The sequence below is a fragment of the Stegostoma tigrinum genome, chromosome 28 (assembly GCF_030684315.1).
Source record: "Stegostoma tigrinum isolate sSteTig4 chromosome 28, sSteTig4.hap1, whole genome shotgun sequence".
NCBI classification, from domain to species: domain Eukaryota; kingdom Metazoa; phylum Chordata; class Chondrichthyes; order Orectolobiformes; family Stegostomatidae; genus Stegostoma; species Stegostoma tigrinum.
In genome coordinates this window covers 35,826,185-35,847,573 of record NC_081381.1, presented here as the reverse complement: position 1 = coordinate 35,847,573, position 21,389 = coordinate 35,826,185, and the positions used below count along the sequence as shown (strand labels likewise).

Sequence of the window (21,389 nt, the reverse complement as noted above, 5' to 3'; positions counted from 1 at the left end):
CCGCATGGAGAGGTCAGAGAACAGCTCTTAAAATCAGTGAGAATGTATTTTCTCATTCAAGAACAGATTCACAGTTTTGGATGGTTAGGAATCCTTCTGGGTAGAAGGAGACCAATTTCCTGGTGGGGGGGATTTGCTCGTGCTACTCAGGGGGCTTTAAACTAGAAAAGAGGTGAGGTAGAATGAAAAGAGATGTCTGAGGCTGGTATAGTAGAGAAGAGGAGCAAGTTAAATGGTGAAGGCAGGGTAAGACTGATAACTTGAACTGCATTTATTTTAATACAGGAGGCCTGATGGGTAAGACAGATGCAATGGGGCATTGTTGGGAACATGGGACTGAGATATCACAGCTATTACAAAATCATGGCTTGGGAAGAGCAGGACTGGCAGCTTAAAGCTTCAGTGTGTAGATGCTGTAGGAAGGATTGAAGGTGGAGGGGAATGCAAGAGAAGAGGGGGAGTGATGTTTTTAGTTAAGGATAACATTATGGCTGTATTGGGGAGGATATTCCTGGGAGAATGTTCTGTGAGGTTACATAGGTGGATGTGCAAAATAAGAAAGGGTGGATCACCTTATTGAGATTGCACTATAGACCCCCTCAGTAGTCAGTGGGAAATTGAGAAGGAAATATGTAAGGAGATCTCCATTGTCTGTAAGAAAAATATGGTGGTTATGGCAGGGGATTTTAACTTTACAAACATAACACTATGGCGGTTCTCATCTAAGGGATTGGATGGAGAGGAATTTAAGTGTGTACAAGAAAATGTTCTTATTCAGAATGTGGATGTACCTACTAGAGAAGGAGCAAAACGTGACCTTCTCTTGTGAAATAAGACCAGGCAAGTGACTGAGGTGTCACTGGGGGAGCACTTTTGGATCAATGATCTCTTAGTTTTAAAATAGTTATGGAAAAGCATAGACCTGATCTAAAAGTTAGAGTTCTAAATCTGTGGAAGGCCAATTTTGATGGTCTTAGGCAAAAACTTTCAAAAGTTGATTGGGAGAGGCTATTTGCAGATAAAGGGGTGGGTTGAAAATGGAAACTCTTTTGAAAATGAGATAATGAGAGTTCAGAGACTGTTAGTGCAAAGGGCAAAACTGAAAGGTGTAGGGAATGCTGAATGATGAGAGAGTTTGAGGCTCTGCTCATGAAATAGGAGGCATATGTCACATGTAGACAGTGGGGACCAAGTGAATCCCGAGAAGAGTATAAGGGCAGTCGGAGTATATGCAAAAGGGAAGTCAGGAGGGCAAAAAGGAGATATGAGATGGCTTTGGCAATTAGGGTGAAGGAGAATCCAGAAGAGATTATACAAGTACATTAAGGACAAAAGAGTAACTAGGAAGAGAATAGGGCCCCTTTAAGGGAGGTGGCTGAGATATTAAATGAGTATTTTGTGTCAGTGCTTACCATGGAGAAGGATATGGAAGCTAGGGAACTTGAAAGTAAATAGTGCTAACTTGGAAATATGCCCATATTACAGAGGAGGAGGTACTGGAGGTCTTGAAATGCATAAAGGTGGATAATTCCTCAGGATTTGATCAGGTGTGTCCCAGAACTTTGTAGGAAACTAGGGAAAAGATTGCTGGGCCCCTTGCTGAGATATTTGTATGATGGCCACAAGTGAAGTGCCAGAAGACTGGAGGTTGCCTATGTTGTGCCGTTATGTAAGAAAGGTGGTAAGGAAAGGCCATGGAATTATGTAAGCCTGATGTTAGTGGTGGGTAAGCTGTTGGAGGGGAATCTGAACTACAGGAATCCCGTTCATTTGGAAAGGCAAGGAATGATTAGGTCTAGTCAGTGTGGTTTTGTGCAAGGGAAATCATGTCTCACTAACTTGATTGAGTTTTTTTGAAGAAGTGATAAAGAAGATTGATGAAGGCAGAGCAGTAGATTTTGTCTCTATGGACCTTGGCAAGGCATTTGCCAAGTTTCCGCATGGTGGACTGGTTAGCAAGGTTGGATAACATGGAATCCAGGAGGAGCTAGCCAATTGGATGCAAAATTGGCTTGAAGGTAGGGGACAGAGGTGGGGGTTTGTTTTTCAGACATGAAGGCCTGTGACCAATAGTGTGCTTCAAAGATCACTGCTGGGTCCACTGCTTTTCTTTGCTTATGTAAATGATTTGGATGTGAATATAGGAGGAATAGGAACTAAGTTTGCAGATGGTGCCAAAATTGGAGATGTAGTGGACAGTGAAGAAGGTTACCTCTGAGTTCAATGTGACCTTGATCAGATGGGCAATAGGCTGAGAAGTGGCAGATGAAGTTTAATTTAGATAAATGTGAAGTGTTGCATTTTGATAAGGCAAATCAGGGCAAGATTTATACACCTAATGATAAGGTCCTGGAGAGTGTTGCTGAACAAAGGGACTTAGTGGTGCAGGTGCACTGTTCCTTGAAAGTGGAGTTACAGGTGAAGAAGGCATTTGGCATGCTTGCCTTTGGTCAGTGCGTTGGGTAGCAGAGTTGGGCATTCATGTAGCAGCTGTACAGGACATTGCTGAGGCTACTTTTAGAATACTGTGTTCAATTCTGGCCTCCTTGCTATATAGGAAGGATGTTGTTAAACTTTAAAGGATTCAGAAAAGATTTGCAAAGATGTTGCTGGGATTGGAGGGTTTGAGCTATTAGGAGAGCCTAAGTAGACTGGGGCTATTTTTTCTGGAGTGTCAACAGTTAAGGGATGACCTTGTAGAGGCTTATAAAATCATGAGATGTGTAGATGGGGTGAATAGCCAAGGTTTTTTTCCCCCCAGGGTAGGAGAGTCCAAAACGAGAGGGTGTAAGTTTAAGATGAGAGGGGCCAGATATAAAATGTGCCTGAGGGGCAACTTTTTTTCACACAGAGAGTGGTGTATGTATGGAATGAGCAGCCAGAGGAAGTGGTAGAGGCAAATACAATGATGACATTTAAAAGGTATCTGGATATATATGTGAATAGAAATAGGAATGTGGGAAATGATGGCAAATGGGACTAGATCAGGTAAAATATCAGGTCTGAATGGACAAGTAGACCAAAAGGTCTGGTTCTGTGCTGTATGACACTGACTATGACTCTACCACGTAGAAGAGCAAGGGCAGCAGACATATGGAAATACCACCAAGTTCCTGTCCAAGCCACACATCATTCTGACTTGGAAATGTATCAACTTCACAATCACTGATCAATATCTTGGAACACCTGCCTTAATAGCACCATCGGTGCTATTAATAACATGGATTGCAGTGGTTTAATAAGGTGGCTGATCATCACCTTCCCAGGGCAATTACAGATGGGCATCAAATGGCAGTCTAGCCATTTATCCATATCCTATGAAATAATTAACAATATAGTTACCCTATGACTCTCTTTTTTTGTTTTAAAAATAAAACTTGGACAATGAGCGGATTATATAGATCACTGAACCCATGGCAAAAATGTTGCTCTTTGCCCACAGATACAGACCGATTTCTATTTGTATGGCATTTTGAAGTGCTCTACTTCTGACCCTGAGGTTTCATGATGAGAATGATCTCCCAAAGTTAGCAAATCCCATGGTGACTGTTTTGCATTCAACTATAAATGAATGCATCATTTTAAATGGATGTGCAATGTTGGCCCAAATTAATTAACAGCTTAGGTGATGTGATTGAAGCTACACTTCCAAACTCTCTAAAGATGGCATTGTCAGCACGTGCAGATTCAAATGTTTGATCCCCTCCTTCCCTTTGGATTACTGTACTTTATTATCATTTATAGAATCCATTATTTTGATCTTCTGTTTCATTTGTCTCGGATAATGTAAACCTTATGTTTTTAGCATGTTATTTTACAGTGTTATCACAATTACCTAGATGTGTACTGATGCCTCCAGCTCTTGTTTAGTCCAGTTTGATCCCTACTAATAGATTAGACAGCACCTGCCATTAACCTTATCTATACTGCTCATAATTTTATAAACATCTGTGAGGTCACCTGACTTTATCATGTCAGCCAGACCAGCTAAAGATGGTAGCTTTCCTTCTCTAATGGCTATTAGTGAACCAGATGGATGTTTATAACAATTGATAATTTGTTGTTGCCATCACCTAAGAATAACTTTCCATTCCGAATGTTCTTTTTTTCTTTCATTTAAATTTAAATGCCACCTGCCACCATGGTGGGAATTGAAGCCATGTTTCTGACAGACTGTAGTGATATTACCACTGTCCTCCTGCATATGACAGAAGGTATTTTTAATCAACTTGTTCAGATGTCTTATGACAAGGCTCTGGAGCAGGTGGGACCTGAACTTGGACCTCCTGGCCTGAAGGGAGAGAGATTACTACTACTGTGCCTCAAGAGTCCTGGTGATGGTAGAATAGACTGACTAATTCAATTAATTGACCAGCGTTTTCTGGCATCAACTTGTAAGTGATTGGGAGGAACCCTGTCAAGTGGGTGATGGCCTGTCAAGAATTTGTAAATAGGTCACCCCTGGACATAATTCCTTCTTTGTCAGATTGCAGTAGCTCAGCTAGAAAAGTGCTTAACCTGGTTAAAGTTGCTTTCAAACGTTTCAGCTGTGTCTACTGATCACTTACTGTATTTCAGCCCTAATTGTGTATTCAGTAATCTGCTTTCAGGTTTTTGGAAGGGCTTCTTCCTATGGATGTGTGCCATTTGCCCAAAGGATTTAAATTAAAACCGGGAAACCATGTGGATAACTACCTGGATTATTGGTATGGTACTTTTCTAAACTTCTGTTAATCCATATTAAAACTTGACCATGTTTGATTTTCTATTTTATACAAATTAGCAATGTTCTCAAGCACTTTATTTCTCACTCTTCTTGAAAGCACAGAATCTCACTGGTGTTTTCACAATGGTGTTGGCAACTCTTCATTATTTGGTCCTTGTGTTATTCAGTTGTTCATTTCTTTTTGCATTGTGTATTAGTGACTCATGGTTTGACTAACCGCGCACACAACCTGGGTCTGGTGCCTGAGAAACTGAAGTTCAGCTGGAAGCTCTAGACATGAAGGTAGACAATTCAGAAGCACAGCAAATAAAATTGCATACAGAAAAGCTGCTGTATCATCTGTACATATCTCTGAGGCATAAAATGCAACAATCTTTATTTGCATTCAGCCTAGTTAGTGAGACGATCCACTGTACAGATGAGGTAAAGGGATGACTGGCATCTTGATTCTGTTCTTAACTTGAAATTGCAACTAGATTGGAAAAAGAACTACAACAAATTATTCCATACTCTTAGCTCAGGAATGTTAGCAATTAGGGCAATAGAATCAATTGCTCTGAAGCTCTATATTCCCATCATTTGGGACTTTTGAAAAGAGTGAAAGTGATAAGCTTATTAGTCAGTGATTATGTATAATTATTCTGTGCATGTTAAACTCATTTATGAAGTCAACAGCATGTGAACAGACCTGTCAGCTCAACCCTCCCATGCCAACTAGACACATTTGCACCTTTCCTGTCCTTAGCAGATAGGGGAAGCCCTAAATGAGTTTTTTGCTTCGGTTTTCACCAAGGAAAGGGACCTTGTTGTGAATGAGAACTTTGAGCAGGAAAACAGGCTTGAACAGATCAAGATTGAGGAAGTTGATGTGCTGGAAATTTTGGCATACGTTAAGATTGATAAGTCCCCAGGGCCAGACCAGATTCATCCTAGGTTGCTCCGGGAAGCGAGAAAGGGGGTTGCTAAGCCACTGGCAAAGATCTTTGCTCCCTCACTCTCCACGGGAGTCGTACCGGAAGATTGGAGGGAGGCAAATGTTGTTCCTCTTTTCAAGAAAGGGAATAGGGAAATCCCTGGAAATTATAGACCATTCAGTCTTACGTCTGTGGTCAGCAAGGTTTTGGAAAGAATTCTGAGGGATAAGATTTATGATTTTTTGGAAAAGCATAGCATGATTAAAGGCAGTCAGCATGGCTTTGTGAGGGGCAGGTCATGCCTTACAAATCTTATTGAGTTCTTTGAGGAAGTCACGAGACAGGTTGACGAGGGTCAAGCAGTGGATGTGGTGTACATGGACTTCAGCAAGGCATTTGATAAGGTTCCCCACGGCAGGCTCATTCATAAAGTCAGGAGTTATGGGATACAGGGTGATTTGGCTGTTTGGATTCAGAATTGGTTGGCTGACAGGAGGCAGAGAGTGGTTGTAGATGGTAAGTATTCTGCCTGGAGGTCACTGCTGAGTAGTGTCCTGCAGGGCTCTGTTCTTGGGCCTCTGCTCTTTGTAGTTTTTATAAATGACTTGGATGAGGAGGTTGAGGGGTGGGTTAGTATGTTCACTGATGACACAAAGGTTGGAGGTGCCGTTGATAGTATCGAGGGCTACTGCAGGCTTCCGCGAGACATTGACAGAATGCAGAGCTGGGCTGAGAAATGGCAGATGGAGTTCAGCCTGGATAAATGCGAAGTGATGCATCTTGGAAGGTCGAACTTAAATGCTGAATGTAGGATTAAAGGCAGGATTCTCGGCAGTGTGGAGGAACAGCGGGATCTTGGTGTTCAAGTGCATAGCTCCCTCAAAGTTGCCACCCAGGTGGATAAGGTTGTTAAGAAAGCATATGGTGTTTTGCTTTCATTAACAGGGTGATCGAGTTGAAGAGCCGTGAGGTTATGCTGCAGCTCTACAAAACCCTGGTGTGAATATTGTGTCCAGTTCTGGTCGCCCTATTATAGAAAGATGTGGAGGCTTCGGAGAGGGTGCAAAGGAGGTTTACCAGGATGCTGCCTGGACTGGAGGGCTTGTCTTACGAGGAGAGGTTGACTGAGCTCAGACTTTTCTCTCTGGAGAGAAGGAGGAAGAGAGGTGACCTGATTGAGGTGTACAAGGTAATGAGAGGCATGGATAAAGTCAATAGCCAGAGACTTTTCCCCAGGGCTGGATTGACTGCCATGAGGGGTGATAGTTTTACGGTGTTAGGAGGAAGGTATAGAGGAGACATCAGAGGGAGGTTCTTCACCCAGAGAGTTGTGAGCGCATGGAATAGTTTACCAGTGGTAGTTGTGGAAGCGGAGTCATTAGTGACATTTAAGCGACTGCTGGACATGCACATGGACAGCAGTGAAATGAGGGGAATGTAGGTTAGGTTATTTTATTTTTGGATTAGGATTATTCCACGGCATCGTGGGCCGAAGGGCCTGTACTGTGCTGTACTTTTCTATGTTCTCTGTTCTATGTTCTTATCCCTGTCTGAATGTCTTTTAAATGTTATAATTGTACTTGCCTCTATCACTTCCTCTGGCAGCTCATTCCATATACACACCATCCCCTGTGTTAAAGAGTCATAGAGCTGTGCAGCATGGAAACAGACCCTTCAGTCTAACTCGTCCGTGCTGACCAGATATCCTAAACTAATTTACTACTATTTGCCAGCTTTTGGCCCATATCCCTCTAAACCCTTCCTATTCATGTGCCCATCCACATGCTCTTTAAATGTTGTAATTGTACCAGCCTCCTCTACTTCCTCTGGCAGCTCATTCAATACATGCATCTTCTGTGTGAAAAGGTTGCCCCTTGGGTTTGTTCTGAATCTTTCCCCTCTCTCCTTAAACCTTATGCCGTCCAGTTTTGGACTCCCCTACTCTGGGGAGGAAGACCTTGGCTATTCACCCTATCTATGTCCCTCATGATTTTATAAACCTCTATAAGGTCACCCCTCAGCCTCCAATGCTCCAGGGGAAATAGCCCCAGTCTGTTCAGCCTCTTCCTATAGCTCAAACTGTCCAACCCTGGCAACATCCTTGTACATCTTTTATGAACCCTTTCAAGTTTCACAACCTCCTTCCTATCGCAGGGAAATCAGAATTGTCTGAGCATTCGTATCAAAATGCAACGATATTATCAGCATTACTCCCCAGTAGCAATGTTTCTCCTTTCCTAGCTCAGAGTCAACCTCCCTTTGTTTGTAGAACTTAAATTCTTTCTGTCTGGGCTCCTTCTTCATCTATGTGTTCACTCGTTTTCACCCTCATCTTCTATTATCAGTATTAGTACCAACCTTTCCTAACTACTATCCATTCTGAAGAAAGTTCACTGGACTTGAAATATTAATTATGTTTCTCACTACACAGATGCTGCCAGACCTGCTGAGTTTCTCCAGCAATTGCTATTTCAGAAGTTCAGCATTTGCAGTTCTTTGCTTTTGTTTTACTACAATCTGTCAAACCAGACGTCATTCTGTGATTTGACTTATCCACTTTTCCCATCAGCTGGGATCATAACAAAGTGGGGCCTGTCTGAGCTTGAGGTTTATTGAATTTAAGAAGATCTGTGACTCTTGAAAAGACGTAGTTTCATAAAGCTGCTGGACATAAGCTACATCACAGCACTCCTGTTTTATTATGCAGCTGGCTTTTGAAAAGGGCTTTGAATGTTGCTAAGACTTTTCTGGGAGTGGAAAGTGATTTAAAATCTTTTAATGCTAAATGAGAGAGTTAGCTGATAAATTGAAAGTATAAATGAGTAGGATTTGGTCAGAGTGAGATGGTTTAAGTATCTGACACAAAGAAAATAATATGCTTCCACTGTAATAAGACTGGGCATACTAAAACCAATTGTTGCAAGTTAAATGAGAGACTGATTTCTGAAGTTTCCTTGAGCATTCCTAATGCAATAAAGGGGGGATTGGGAAAGGAAATAATTATTAAAATTCTATCTGTAGTACAGTGGACTATAGTGCCTTAGAATCTACTGAGAGAAATGACTCATGATAAACCAGTCCTTCAGTGATTACTGATAGAGAATACGATGATTTGTAAGTATCTTCAATAGCTTTCTAGGAGAGAGTGTAAAATTTCATTGAAGTTTTTAAGCAGCCCATGTTGTCACCCTAATTACTGGAAGGTCATCTTTCTAATTCCTTCTAAGGAACCTTCGAAGTGACTGACAGAAACTGTCTCAAACTCCTGGATCTGTTTGTGTGAATAGATCAGGGTTAAACATCTTCAGCTATTGAGAATGTGCAGCCCATAGAACAACATCCTAATGAACTCAATCCAGAGAAATTAGTTCACGTCAGAGGAGATGATAAGCTTGCGAGTTTTGAGAAGATTTGTAGCTCAGGTCGAGGTTCTGGATGTGAGTTTGCTCGCTGAGCTGGAAGGTTAGTTTTCAGACGTTTCGTCACCATTCTAGGTAATATCATCAGTGAGCCTCCGACGAAGCGCTGGTGTTATGTCCCGCTTTCTATTTATCTGTTTAGGCTTCCTTGGGCTGGTGATGTCATTTCCTGCGTTGGTGATGCCATTTCCTGTTCTTTTTCTCAGGGGATGGTAGATTGGCTCCAAATCAATGTGTTTGTTGATGGAGTTCCGGTTGGAATGCCATGCTTCTAGGAATTCTCATGCGTGTCTCTGTTTGGCTTGTCCTAGGATGGATGTGTTGTCCCAATCAACCATAACCACTCTCCCCTACATCAAAGACATTTCCGAAATGACTGCCAGACTACTCGGACCTCTTGGCATCAGGGTAGCCCACAAACCCACCAACACACTAAAACAGCAGCTAATGAACTTAAAAGACCCTATACAGACAACAAATAAAACGAATGTCATCTACAAAATACCTTGCAAGAACTGTGACAAACACTACATTGGACAAACTGGCAGAAAGCTAGCCACCAGGGTACATGAACATCAACTAGCCACAAAACGACATGACCCACTGTCACTAGTATCCTTACACACAGATGAGGAAGGACACCACTTTGATTGGGACAACACATCCATCCTAGGACAAGCCAAACAGAGACATGCATGAGAATTCCTAGAAGCATGGCATTCCAACCGGAACTCCATCAACAAACAAATTGATTTGGAGCCAATCTACCATCCCCTGAGAAAAAGAACAGGAAATGGCATCACCAACACAGGAAATGACATCACCAACCCAAGGAAGCCTAACCAGACAAATAGAAAGCGGGGCATAACACCAGCGCTTCATCAGAGGCTCACTGTTGATGTTACCTAGAATGGTGACAAAACATCTGGGAACAAACCTTCAAAGCTCAGTGAACCAGCTTACGTCTGGAACAAAATAAAGACCCACTCTCTTGTGGACTGAGAGGACGAGAGTGCTGTCTTGGAGGTGAAAGGAGGACGTCGGGTTGGCTGTGCACCCTTGCAACCAGTGGATCTTAATGCTGGCTTCGACCTAACGCTGGTTCAGGGGAGCAGCCAACCTGCAACGATGGCTGCGGCAAGTGCTCGTGCCCCAGGTCAGGGGGTCCGGAACACCATCCGTGTTTCCGTAAAGAAGGTGGATGAAGGTGCACCTGTGGACTGCACCTTCTTCGTGAAGAGTGTCCTGTTGGACTGTTGTGGGTTTGCTGCTGCGGACATTTACTGCCTGCAGGATTTCCTCGGAGGAGGTTTTTACGATGTGACCTTCAGGAGTGCCAAGCTTTGCGAGCGCTTCTTGGAGGTTTTCAAGGAGAAAGGAGGTGAGGGCCCCCTCTCTGTATTGACCGCTGTCCCGCTGTTTGTGATGCCAGCGCAGAGGAGCCGTATGGTGACTGTACACATGTACAACCCACATGTGCCAGCAGTTGATGCCCTGACCTTCCTTGGAAGGTACGTGAAGGTGGAAGGGGACCTAACTGACATCATGGACCCCTTTGGCATCTGGACCAGTAAGAGGCAGGTCAAGGTGAAGCTGAGGATGGGCGCGGACGGGAATGTCGTACACCCACCGTCCAGCTTCGCGATCGGCGGGAGCAAGGGCTACCTGACCTACGCAGGGCAACCTAAAGTCTGCCATGCCTGTGGTAGGTCAGGTCACGTAGCAGCTGACTGCAAAGCCACCATCTGCAGGAACTGCAGGGAGGAGGGACACCTTGCAAAGGATTGCCCACGAGAGAAAAGCTGCAACCTTTGTGGGGAAGAGGGCCACCTCTATAGGGCATGCCCGCAGCAGGGGACCACCTACGCCCAGGTTGCCGGCAGGGGCAATGCGGGGCCAGCCCCCCCCCGGAGGAGAGGAAGGCACCAAGGCCCAGAGAACGTCGAGGAGCTTAAGAGGGAGTGCGCCGGTCGGAGAACCGTGAAACCCCTCTTTGAGTCTCCGGGTGACAGGTGGGAGACGGTGAAGGAGAACATCAAGAGGTTCTTTGTCCTCAAGGGTGTTCGGAAGGCGAGAGAGAGGCGGGGAAAGCTGTCGCGACTCCAGAAAAGGGTGCAGAACCTGCTCCTTCTGCAGTTGATGGGGGTCGATGTCACGGAGGACCTCCGCGAGGTGAGGGGCCAGCAAGCCTCGCTCTTCACCGCGGAGGCCTCCAGGATAATCTTCCGGTCCAGGGTCCGCTCCGTGGAGCAGGACGAGACGTGCTCACGTTTCTTCTTTCAGAAGGTGCACAAAGAGAGCTCTGTGCCGGCTGAAGGAGGACGACGGCTCGGTGACGTCATCTCAGCCCGACGTTTTGAGGATCAGCAGATCCTTCTATGCCGGACTGTACGACACGAAGCCCACGGACAGCACGGCCTCCGAGTCGTTCCTGTCGTCTATCACGGAGGTCTTAGACGACGGCACGAGGGAGTGGCTGGACCGGCCGATATCCCTGGACGAGCTGACCAGAGCCCTCAAGTCCTTCGAGAGGAATAGGACTCCTGGAAGCGACGGCTTACCGGTCGAGCTTTATTCCGCTCTGTGGGACCTGGTCGGACAGAACCTGCTGGAGGTGTACGATAGTGCGCTTCGGGCAGGGCATGTGCAAGTCCATGAGGAAGGGCATCATCACCCTCATTTACAAGAGGAAGGGGGAGAGGGAAGAAATTAAGAATTGGCGTCCCATTTCACTATTGATCGTGGACTACAAAATCCTGGTCAAGGTCATAGCCAACCGGGTCAGGTCTGTCCTGGAGTCAGTGATTCACCCTGACCAAACCTGTGCTGTGCTGGACAGGAAGATCGCTGAGAGCCTCGCGCTCATCAGGGATACATTCGCCTACGTACACGACAGGCGGGTGGACACCTGCCTCGTCAGCCTGGACCAGGAGAAGGCCTTCAACAGGGTCTCTCATGCTTACATGAGGGACGTCCTGTCCAAATTGGGGTTCGGGGAGGGCATCCGCAATTGGATCCGGCTGCTCTACGCCAACATCATTAGCACAGTCTCGATCAACGGGTGGGAATCAGACAGTTTTCCTGTTAGATCTGGAGTCAGGCAGGGCTGCCCGCTCTCTCCTGCCTTGTTCGTGTGCTGTGTGGAGCCCTTCGCCGCCTCCATCAGGAAGGACGTGAGCCTGAAGGGCATGACTATCCCAGGCAGCGGAGGCCTTCAGGTCAAGACCTCCCTGTACATGGACGATGTCGCCATCTTCTGCACCGATCGTCGGTCAGTGAGTAGACTATTGGACATCTGAGGCCAGTTTGAACTGGCCTCGGGTGCCAAAGTCAATAGGGGTAAGAGCGAGGTCATGTTCTTCGGGAACTGGGACGACTGCTCCTTCATCCCCTTCACTGTCAGGACAGACTACCTGAAGGTGCTGGGTGTTTGGTTTGGTGGAGCTGGGGCGTGCACTAAGACTTGGGAGGAGCGTATCACCAAATTGAAGCAGAAGCTGGGCAGGTGGACGCTCCGGTCCCACTCCATCGCGGGTAAGAACCTGGTTGTCAGGTGGAAGGGGCTTTTGGTACTGTTGTATGTGGCGCAGGCCTGGCCTATTCCCTGGACCTGCGCCGCTGCAGTCGCCTGGGCCATCTTCCACTTCATTTGGGGGTCGAGGATGGACCCGGTCCACAGGGACACCATGTACAAAGACCTGGAAAATGGGGGAAAGGGCGTACCGAACGCCACCCTCGCCCTGACGGCTACCTTTGTGTGCGGCTGCATCAAGCTGTGCGTAGATCCTCAGTACGCAAACACCAAGTGTCACTACTTACTGAGGTTCCACCTGTCCCCGGTGTTGCGAAGGATGGGCCTGGCCTCGTTGCCGCGGAACGCTCCGAGTAGTTGGACTGTTCCGTACCACCTGTCCTTTGTGGAGAAATTTTTGAAAGGAAACACCTTTGACCACAAGGCCTTCAGGCAGTGGTCAGCACGTAGTATCCTCGGGACCCTTCGGGAAAAGGAGAGGGTGGATCCCGTCGTGTGGTTCCCCACGCAGACTGCCAAAGTTGTTTAGCAGAATGCCTCATCGCCAGAACTTTCAAACAAGCACAAGGACATTGCTTGGCTGGCGGTGAGAGGGGCTCTGCCAGTGAGATCCTTTATGCATGCCCGGAATCTCTGCACCACCGCATGCTGCCCTCGAGGTGGCTGCGGGGGGGACGAGACTGTCGATCACCTCCTTCTGGAGTGTGCCTATGCGCAGGAGGTCTGGAGGGGGATGCAGTGGTATTTGTCGAGGTTCGTCCCGAGCAGGTCTGTGACGCGGGACTCCGTGCTCTACGGGCTGTTTCTGGGGATGCACACCGAGACCAACATCAACTGCGCCTGGAGGACCATCAATGCGGTGAAAGACGCTCTTTGGTCTGCCCGCAACTTGCTGGTCTGCCAGCTGAAAGAACTGACCCCAACTGAGTGTTGCAGACTGGCGCACTCCAAGGTCCAGGACTACGTGCTGAGGGACGCGCTAAAACTTGGGGCAGCCGCCGCCAAGGCGCGGTGGGAAAAGACCACCGTATGAAACCCCTCGTCCAGAATAGTAAAAAGGGCCCTATCTGGTAACTGGGCCCAGCTGGCGCCTTCCCCAACTGGTCAGGGGGCCAACGGGGACTGTGCGGGGTGACGACTGCCGGGGTATTTTCTTTGCTTTGTTTTTTTCTCGTTCTTTGTTTTTTTCCTTTAGTTGTTGTACGTACCCCCTGGGTAACCCGGAGCGGCTTGCATGACTGGGTAGGTGTATAAATATGTTTTATTTTTTTGTACATCTTACGAATAAAGTATATTTTTTCAAATTAAAAAAAAAGTGACGAAACGTCTGAAAACGAACCTTCCAGCTCAGCGAGCAAACTCACATCCAGATGATAAGCTTATCTGAGGCTATTCCTCTTAGTTGAAACCAGAACTAGGGGGCATAGCAACAAAATAAGGGGGAGCAGATTTAAGACTGAGTTGAGGAGGAACTTCTTCACCCAAAGGGTTGTGAATCTGTGGAACTTCTTGCTCAGTGAAGCAGTATAGGCTACCTTGTTGAATGCTTTAAAGGCAAAGATAGATTTTTGAGCTGTGAAGGAATTAAGGGCTATAGTGAACGGGTGGGTAAATGGAGCTGAGTTAACCAAAAAAAAACCAACCGTGATCTCATTGAATGGCGGAGCAGCCTCAATGGGCCAGAAGTCCTACTCCTGCTTCTACTTCTTATGTTTTTATGAGGTAATAAGTTCATGATGGACAGCGATAGTATTTGTCTGAAACATAATACTGAAACACCCCTAACATGACAGTGCTGAAACCAGATGGGTCACAATGACTCTGCGTTTATTATCACAAAGCGAGCACAGTGACCATATACTCCCTGCAATTCGAAGATTCCATTGAAAGAAATGGACAAACCAGTTTTTTTTCCTCAAAAATTGACTTGGCGATGTGAATTGCCAAATTCCATTGAGTGATTGCAACCAATGAAATATCAGCATTTGTCATGTTGGATTGGCTTTATCACCGTTTAATCATGCCATTTGAAATGAAATGTCAACCAGAAATGTTTAATTATTAACTATTGAAGTTATTGAAAAATTTTTATAACAGTTTTGTTTATATGGATGATGGGCTTGTGTTCACCCAAACCTGGAAAGAACATTTGCACCATTTAAAAGAATTTTGATTAGCAGCAGAGTCAATTTGGTCATAAATCTGTTGTAAAATGAATTTACCAAGGCTATAGTGACTTAATTGGACTACGCTGTAGGACAAATAGCACTAACCGAAGCAAAATAAGGGCTAACTTAGATTTTTCAATGCCTGAGACAAGATGTGAAGTTCTGCATATTTTGGAATGAATGAATTTTATTGGGATGAGACTATTGCATTTTTTTAAAAAACTCAGAGGTAATTTGAGGCCTCCTTGAGAAGCAACAGACCATTGTTCCCTCTTGCTCTTTCTTTGTAACTCACTGAGCAAAATGTGAGCTGAAAACCCAGCAGAAGCCACCTTTACTGAGCAGGGAGTGTTCCTAAAGAGGGTTTTTCTTGGCTGACAACCTACTGTCTAAAGCAAAAGCAATTCAGTAACTACAACCGTGTTAGGGGCAGCAGCATGTGTATGTGTGTATGAATTATTTGTTCTTGGAATTGTAGACACCTCTTTTTGCGTAGTCCACATTGTCAGTAATATTTTAATTCCTTGTTTGCAGCTTATTTTTGGTACTAAACCAATTGTTTTTTTTGATTCAGAATTGAAATGGGAAAAGTATTTTTGAAAGATTGTTACACTTTTTAAAAACTAGATATCTGACACTTGTAAGTGCTGTTTACACAGCTGATGGTTCAAGCAGAGGGGGAGCCTTACTACAAAAGAGCCAGAGCCAGGGAGCAGTTTATGAATGAAGGTTCAGCCAGCAACAATAGCTGATTGGTTTGGTCTGTAGGGTGGGGCCAGTAGTTGATGACAAAAGCCTTCTGCCCACCAACAACCGTGTGATTGGTTACTAGGTAGTTAGACAGCTTTTTGGTATAAATGTTTTGTGAGAAACATCGGACCTCCCAAAACAGAAGAAAGTACCCATTTCTTTGCAATGAAAACCACCTCTTTCTTGAAGAACGTCAGGTTATTTTCCCTCATCAGTCACTGTAAATTGTGTCTCTTGGCCAGTAGGTCAGAAACATGATAAACAACAAATGCTGGCGATCATAGTGGGTCAGACAACATTCATGGAGAGACAGCCAGCTGATGTTTCAAGTCTAGGTGACTCTTCAACTCTGATGAAGAGTCATCTAGACTTGAAACATCAGCTTGCTCTCTCTCCATGGATGTTGTCTGACCCACTGTGATCGCCAGCAATTGTTGTTTTCAGTACAGATTCCAGCATCTGAAGTAATTTGCTCCTAGAAACTTGATAAACATGAACCAGTCACCCTGTACCTTCTGTAAACAAGTACCTGATGAAGGAAGGTAGAGGACAAACCAAAAGGACCTTGTCAATGAACTCTCTGAGCAGGCACCATTGACCACCTTCAACCTGTATCTGAAAGACCAGTAAATTGGGGAATTCTGTGTACCTTTTAAACTTTTTTTTGTATTTTTGTAAAATTCAGGAATAGATTAGATTCCCTACAATGTGGAAACAGGCCCTTCGGCCCAACAAGTCGACACTGCCCCTCGAAGCATCCCACTCAGACCCATCCCCCTATAACCCACACACCCCTGAACACTATGGGCAATTTAGCATGGCCAATCCACCTAACCTGCACATCTTTGGATTGTGGGAGGAAACTGGAGCACCTGGAGGAAACCCATGCAGACATGGGGAGAATATGCAAACTCCACACAGGCAGTTGCCCGAGGGTGGAATCAAACCCAGGTCCCTGGCGCTGTGAGGCTGCAGTGCTAACCACTGAACCACCGTGCCTCCTAAATAGCAAAAGTTGTTTTCCAGTATACTACCCCCTTTGAGGTGTAACATCTATTGATGACTAAAGAGCCTCTGCTGAATTGTTCTTAGTACTTAATGTGGTACCGTCTGAGACCCCTCTAATCGGACATGCCATCAACATGGTACATTTGGAATTTGTATTGATGAGGTGAGATGTGGAAGTAGGAAATGAAAACAATGACCCGTTCAACCTCAGTTGTAACAATAGTCGAACATGGGATTAAATTTCACTACCAATGATCATGCTCTCTCCATTTGCTTATTTTTATTGCACCTATACAGTTATACCTTCTTTTCCTTTTAAATTTTTGTCTCTCATAGTCTGATGGTTCCAAACAGATCATTTCATTCTTGCTGTAACTTGCCCTTTCAGCATTGCAAACTTCTTGGCCTTCTTTCTCTTTTATTCTTTCCTCAAACATCCAAAAGTTTCCATCCTCCTCGCAATGAAACGTGGTTTCCTGTTGTTACTTTGTGCCTTCTCAGTTAGAGTGGCTGGGAGTACCCAAGAGCAGCCATACTCTAGGGGGCGTCGGTGTCTGCTCAAGAAGAAGCTAGGATGTTACAGGCAAGAAGCAGAATCATCTTCATGTTTTTTAAAAAATTTTTTTCTCTTTAGGAGCAGAACTGATGTGCAGACCTGTACAAATTGGAAAGCACCAATCATTTGGGATGGGACCTTTAACCCAGAGTTCTATGATGCAACATACGAGAAACGAAATATTGTTATTGGTCTCACGGTCTTTGCAGTTGGCAAGTATGTTGTTGTAATTTGGGTTGTGTTATATTCCATTATCAAATTCTACCTTTCCTGTAAAACATTGCAGTGTTAGAACCTTTGTCATAATCAGGTTGAGCTACTAGCAAAGCGCTTTCAGAGATGGAGTGAATATTTGGCTGCTGAGAATACAGCGTATTTATTTTACTTTGCAGACTTCATTACATCAGAAAAGTTGCCCATAATTTTCAAGTTCTGACAAAGGTCATTAAGCTTGTGTATCAAATCTCTCACTCCAGAGATGGTACCTGGCCCATTGAGTATTCCCAGCATCTTCTGTTTTTAATTTTTATTTTAAATTTCAATTTACAATATTGGCCACACGTTTGAATTTTTTTTGTACAGCAGTGAAGTGTAAACCATATCACTCGGATACAGTTCCCATTATCCCTGTAAAAGACAAGGGGTCAGTTTAACTCAGTTGGTTGGATGGATGGTTTATAAAGCAGTTTGCCAACAGCATGGGTTCAATTCCCATCACCAGCTCTGGTTACTATGAAGGACTGTTCTTCTCAGCCTCTCCCCTTGCCTGGGGTATGGTGGCCTTCAAGTCAACTCACCACCAATCATTGCTGTCACTCTCTAACAAGGAGCCCCGTTTGTGCTTTTGTTTCAATAATTCTCATTTCACATCTTTTGGAAGTTTAAGGTTTTACGTTCTGAGCAAGATGCATTCATAGGACATTGAAGGCAATACTGTAAGTTGATAGATGTAACATTACTCCAATTAAATTCATTTTTTTATTGTATACTGTTTCAACCTCCAGACCATTGGAAGGGTATCCAAGCTTTGGAGAGAGTAACTGCGCATTCTGTAAAATATAGCTGTCTATGGGGAAATACAGATGAATGGAGTTCTAACAGTCCCAGTGTAGATGCCAACACTTTGAAATGTTGGGACAAGTGGGCTACAATGCAGTGCTTCAGTGTTGCACTCCCTAATGCTGTTATAGAGAACAGGTCAGAACTGTACCCTTAAAATAACATTATCCAGCCCCTGTAGTGCCCATGGGCTCTGAAGGATCCACCTTTCCCTATGCTGAGAGTCTGTCTGGTTGTCAGTGGTAGACCACTGGAGAGCCTTAACAAGAAGAGGCACTTGCCTTACGTGACAAGATGTAGCTTATTTTGTGATAACAAAAGGTAAAATTAACATTAATTTAGCATAATGACAGTGTTCAGGAACTAGGAGACATCTGTTTCCATCAGGATCTTGTGCAAAGTTAGCTGATCCTTCACCTAAGGACTGTGTGCCAATATCAGATTGGATTAGCTAATGCAATGTTATTATTCAGTCTGTCAAAACAATTACCTTTATTCAACAGTAATGAGCTAAAGAACAAAACAACTTGTGTTTGCATAGTATCTTTTAACATTCTGATGAACCAAAGAGCTCTGAGTGCAACAAAGTTGTTACTTCTTGAAGTGTCGTTGTGTTGGGCAAACAGTCTGAACAGTGCAAAGTCTGGCTGAGAGCTACTGAAATGATTGTCTGGGTTAAGAATGATTAAAGCTGTTATAGCTTTGGTCAACCACGAACAAAAGTGCTGCATTCCAGAACTAAGGTGAAGCTAACTGCCCTTGACATCAAGTCACGTTTCATTGAGATTGGCATCAAGGGGCCCCGGTAAAACTGGTGTCAGTGGGAAAATTCTCTGCTTGTTGCATTCACAGTGCAAAGGAAGAGATGGTTGTGGTTGTGTTGGAGGTCAGTCATCTCTATTCTCGGACATCTGTGCAGAAGTTCCTCAAGACCCAAACCGCTTCAGCTGCTTCATCAATGACCATCCTTCCCTCACTTCTGCCCTTATGATGATTGCATGATTTGCACTGTCTCAGATACTGAGGCAGGCCATCTTCAAATACAGGAAGGCCTGGACAAAATCCAAGTTTAGCCTGAAAAGTGGCAAGTAACATTTGTATCATACAAATGCAAATGTCCAATCTCCAATTACAGACAATCTAAGCACTGCCCCATGACATTCAAGAACATTACCATTGCTGAATTTCCTCAATATTAACTTCGTTGGGGTTATCGTTTGACCAGAAACTAACCTAAATTAGCCATAAAAATACAGTGGTTGCAAGAGTGGGTCAGAAGCTAGGAATACTGCAAGTAACTAGCTTCCAGACTCCCCAGAGCCTGTCCACCACCTACAAGAGACAAATCAGAAGTTTGATGGCATACTTCCCATTTGCCTGGATGAGTGCGGTTCCAGCAACACTCGATGACAACATCCAGGACAAAGCAGTCCCCTTGATTGGAAACACATCCACAAACATCCCTCCCTCCAATATTGATGCTTGGCAGCGGCAGTGTGTACTATCTACAAAATGCACTATAGAAATTCAGCAAAATGCTTAGACAGAATCTTGCAAACCCATAACCATTTCCATCTCGAAGGACAAGGCTATATTAGAACGCCACGACAGAAAAGTGCCCCTCTAAGTCATTTGCTGCTAGATCACAGTCATAAAATCCTGGAATTCCCTTCCTAAAGGCATTGTGGGTCTACATACAACACATGGATTGTAGCAGTTCAAGAAGACAAGGATAGTGAGAGAAAGTTCTCTGATTTCTTCTGTTCTTGTTTTGACCGGGGCCTATTTAATGATGAATAGTAGAGGATTCGCCATAAAGTATCCACAAAAGAGGCAATGAGATAATGCAAAGGTCTATTCCATGATCATAAGGCAACTAAATTTGGTCAGAATACTTATAACTCGAGGGAGCAGGGGTGAGATTTGGGGTCAGCAGTGATTACAGGGGTACCATTATGAGTCTGGAACTTGTTAGAAATATTAAATACGAATCAACTCTTTACAGTTTATTTACCACATAGACTGAAGAATTGGTTGATCTGAGATAACAAGGTGTAGAGCTGGGGTAACAAAGTGTGAAGCTGGATGAACACAGCAGGCCAAGCAGCATCTAAAGAGCACAAAAGCTGACGTTTCGGGCCTGGACCCTTCATCAGAAAAGCGGGGTGGGGAGAGGGTTCTGAAATGAATTGGGAGAGAGGGGGAGGCAGATCGAAGATGGACAGAGGAGAAGATCGGTGGAGAGGAAACAGACAAGTTAAAGGGGTGGGGATAGAGCCTGCAGAGGTGAGTGTAGGTGGGGTGGTAGGGAGGGGATAGTCCGGGGACGACAGACAGGTTAAGGGGGCAGGATGAGCTTAGTAGGTAAGAAATGGAGGTGCGGCTTGAGCTGGGGAGGGGGTATAGGTGAGAGGAAGAATGGGGTTAGGGAGGCGGGGATGGGCTGGGCTGGTTTTGGGATGCAGTGGGGGGGAGGGGAGATTTTGAAGTTTGTGAAACCCACATTGATGTCATTGGGCTGCAGGGTTCGCAAGCGGAATATGAGTTGCTGTTCCTGCAACCTTCGGGTGGCATCGTTGTGGCACTGCAGGAGGCCCAGGATGGACATGTCGTCTGGGGAATGGGAGGGGGAGTTGAAATGGTTCGCAACTGGGAGGTGCAGTTATTTATTGCAAACTGCGCGTCGGTGTTCTGCAAAGTGGTCCCCAAGCCTCTGCTTGGTTTCCCCGATGTAGAGGAGGCCACAATAGGGACAGCAGATGCAGTATACCACATTGGCAGATGTGCAGGTGAACATCTGCTTAATGTGGAAAGTCTTCTTGGGGCCTGGGATGGGGGTGAGGGAGGTGATGTGGGGGCAAGTGTAGCACTTCCTGCGGTTGTAGGGGAAAGTGCCGGGTGTGGTGGGATTGGAGGGAAGTGTGGAGCGGACAAGGGAGTCCCAGAGAGAGTGATCCCTCTGGAAATCAGTCACAAAAGATGACGTTTTGGGCCTGGACCTTTCGTCAGAAAAGGGCACTAAAGCTGACTGCCTTAAGGTGTAGAGCTGGATGATCACAGCAGGTCAAGCAACATCAGAGGAGCAGGAAGGCTGATGTTTTGGGCCTAGACCTTTCTTCAGAAAATGTTGATTGGTTGAACTCCTGTTTTTAAACACAAAACCAGCAGTCTCTTGACTTTTGACCAAAATTTCCAAATTCTTTCTACTTACCACTCTCTCATCACTAACCTTCAACTTGCTGTGGTGTAAATCTGCT

The 21,389-nt window shown here is 45.0% G+C and overlaps 1 protein-coding gene across 11 annotated transcripts in view; it reads left to right on the top strand.

Annotated features, from left to right (window-relative positions):
* The window catches only part of LOC125466676 (N-acetyllactosaminide alpha-1,3-galactosyltransferase-like), a 36,122-nt gene that overhangs the window by 10,058 nt on the left and 4,675 nt on the right, over positions 1 to 21,389 (top strand). For 5 of the 11 annotated variants that reach the window (XM_048561527.2, XM_059638075.1, XM_048561528.2 and 2 more), the window contains 2 exons: positions 4,597 to 4,706; positions 17,152 to 17,289. In XM_048561527.2, coding sequence (XP_048417484.1) covers positions 4,633 to 4,706; positions 17,152 to 17,289 — 212 coding nt within the window. In that variant the 5' untranslated portion in view covers positions 4,597 to 4,632. Of the gene's footprint in view, positions 1 to 4,596; positions 4,707 to 13,786; positions 13,834 to 17,151; positions 17,290 to 21,389 lie in introns of those variants that run through there. The other 6 variants (XM_048561523.2, XM_048561522.2, XM_048561526.2 and 3 more) reach the window with 3 other exon arrangements.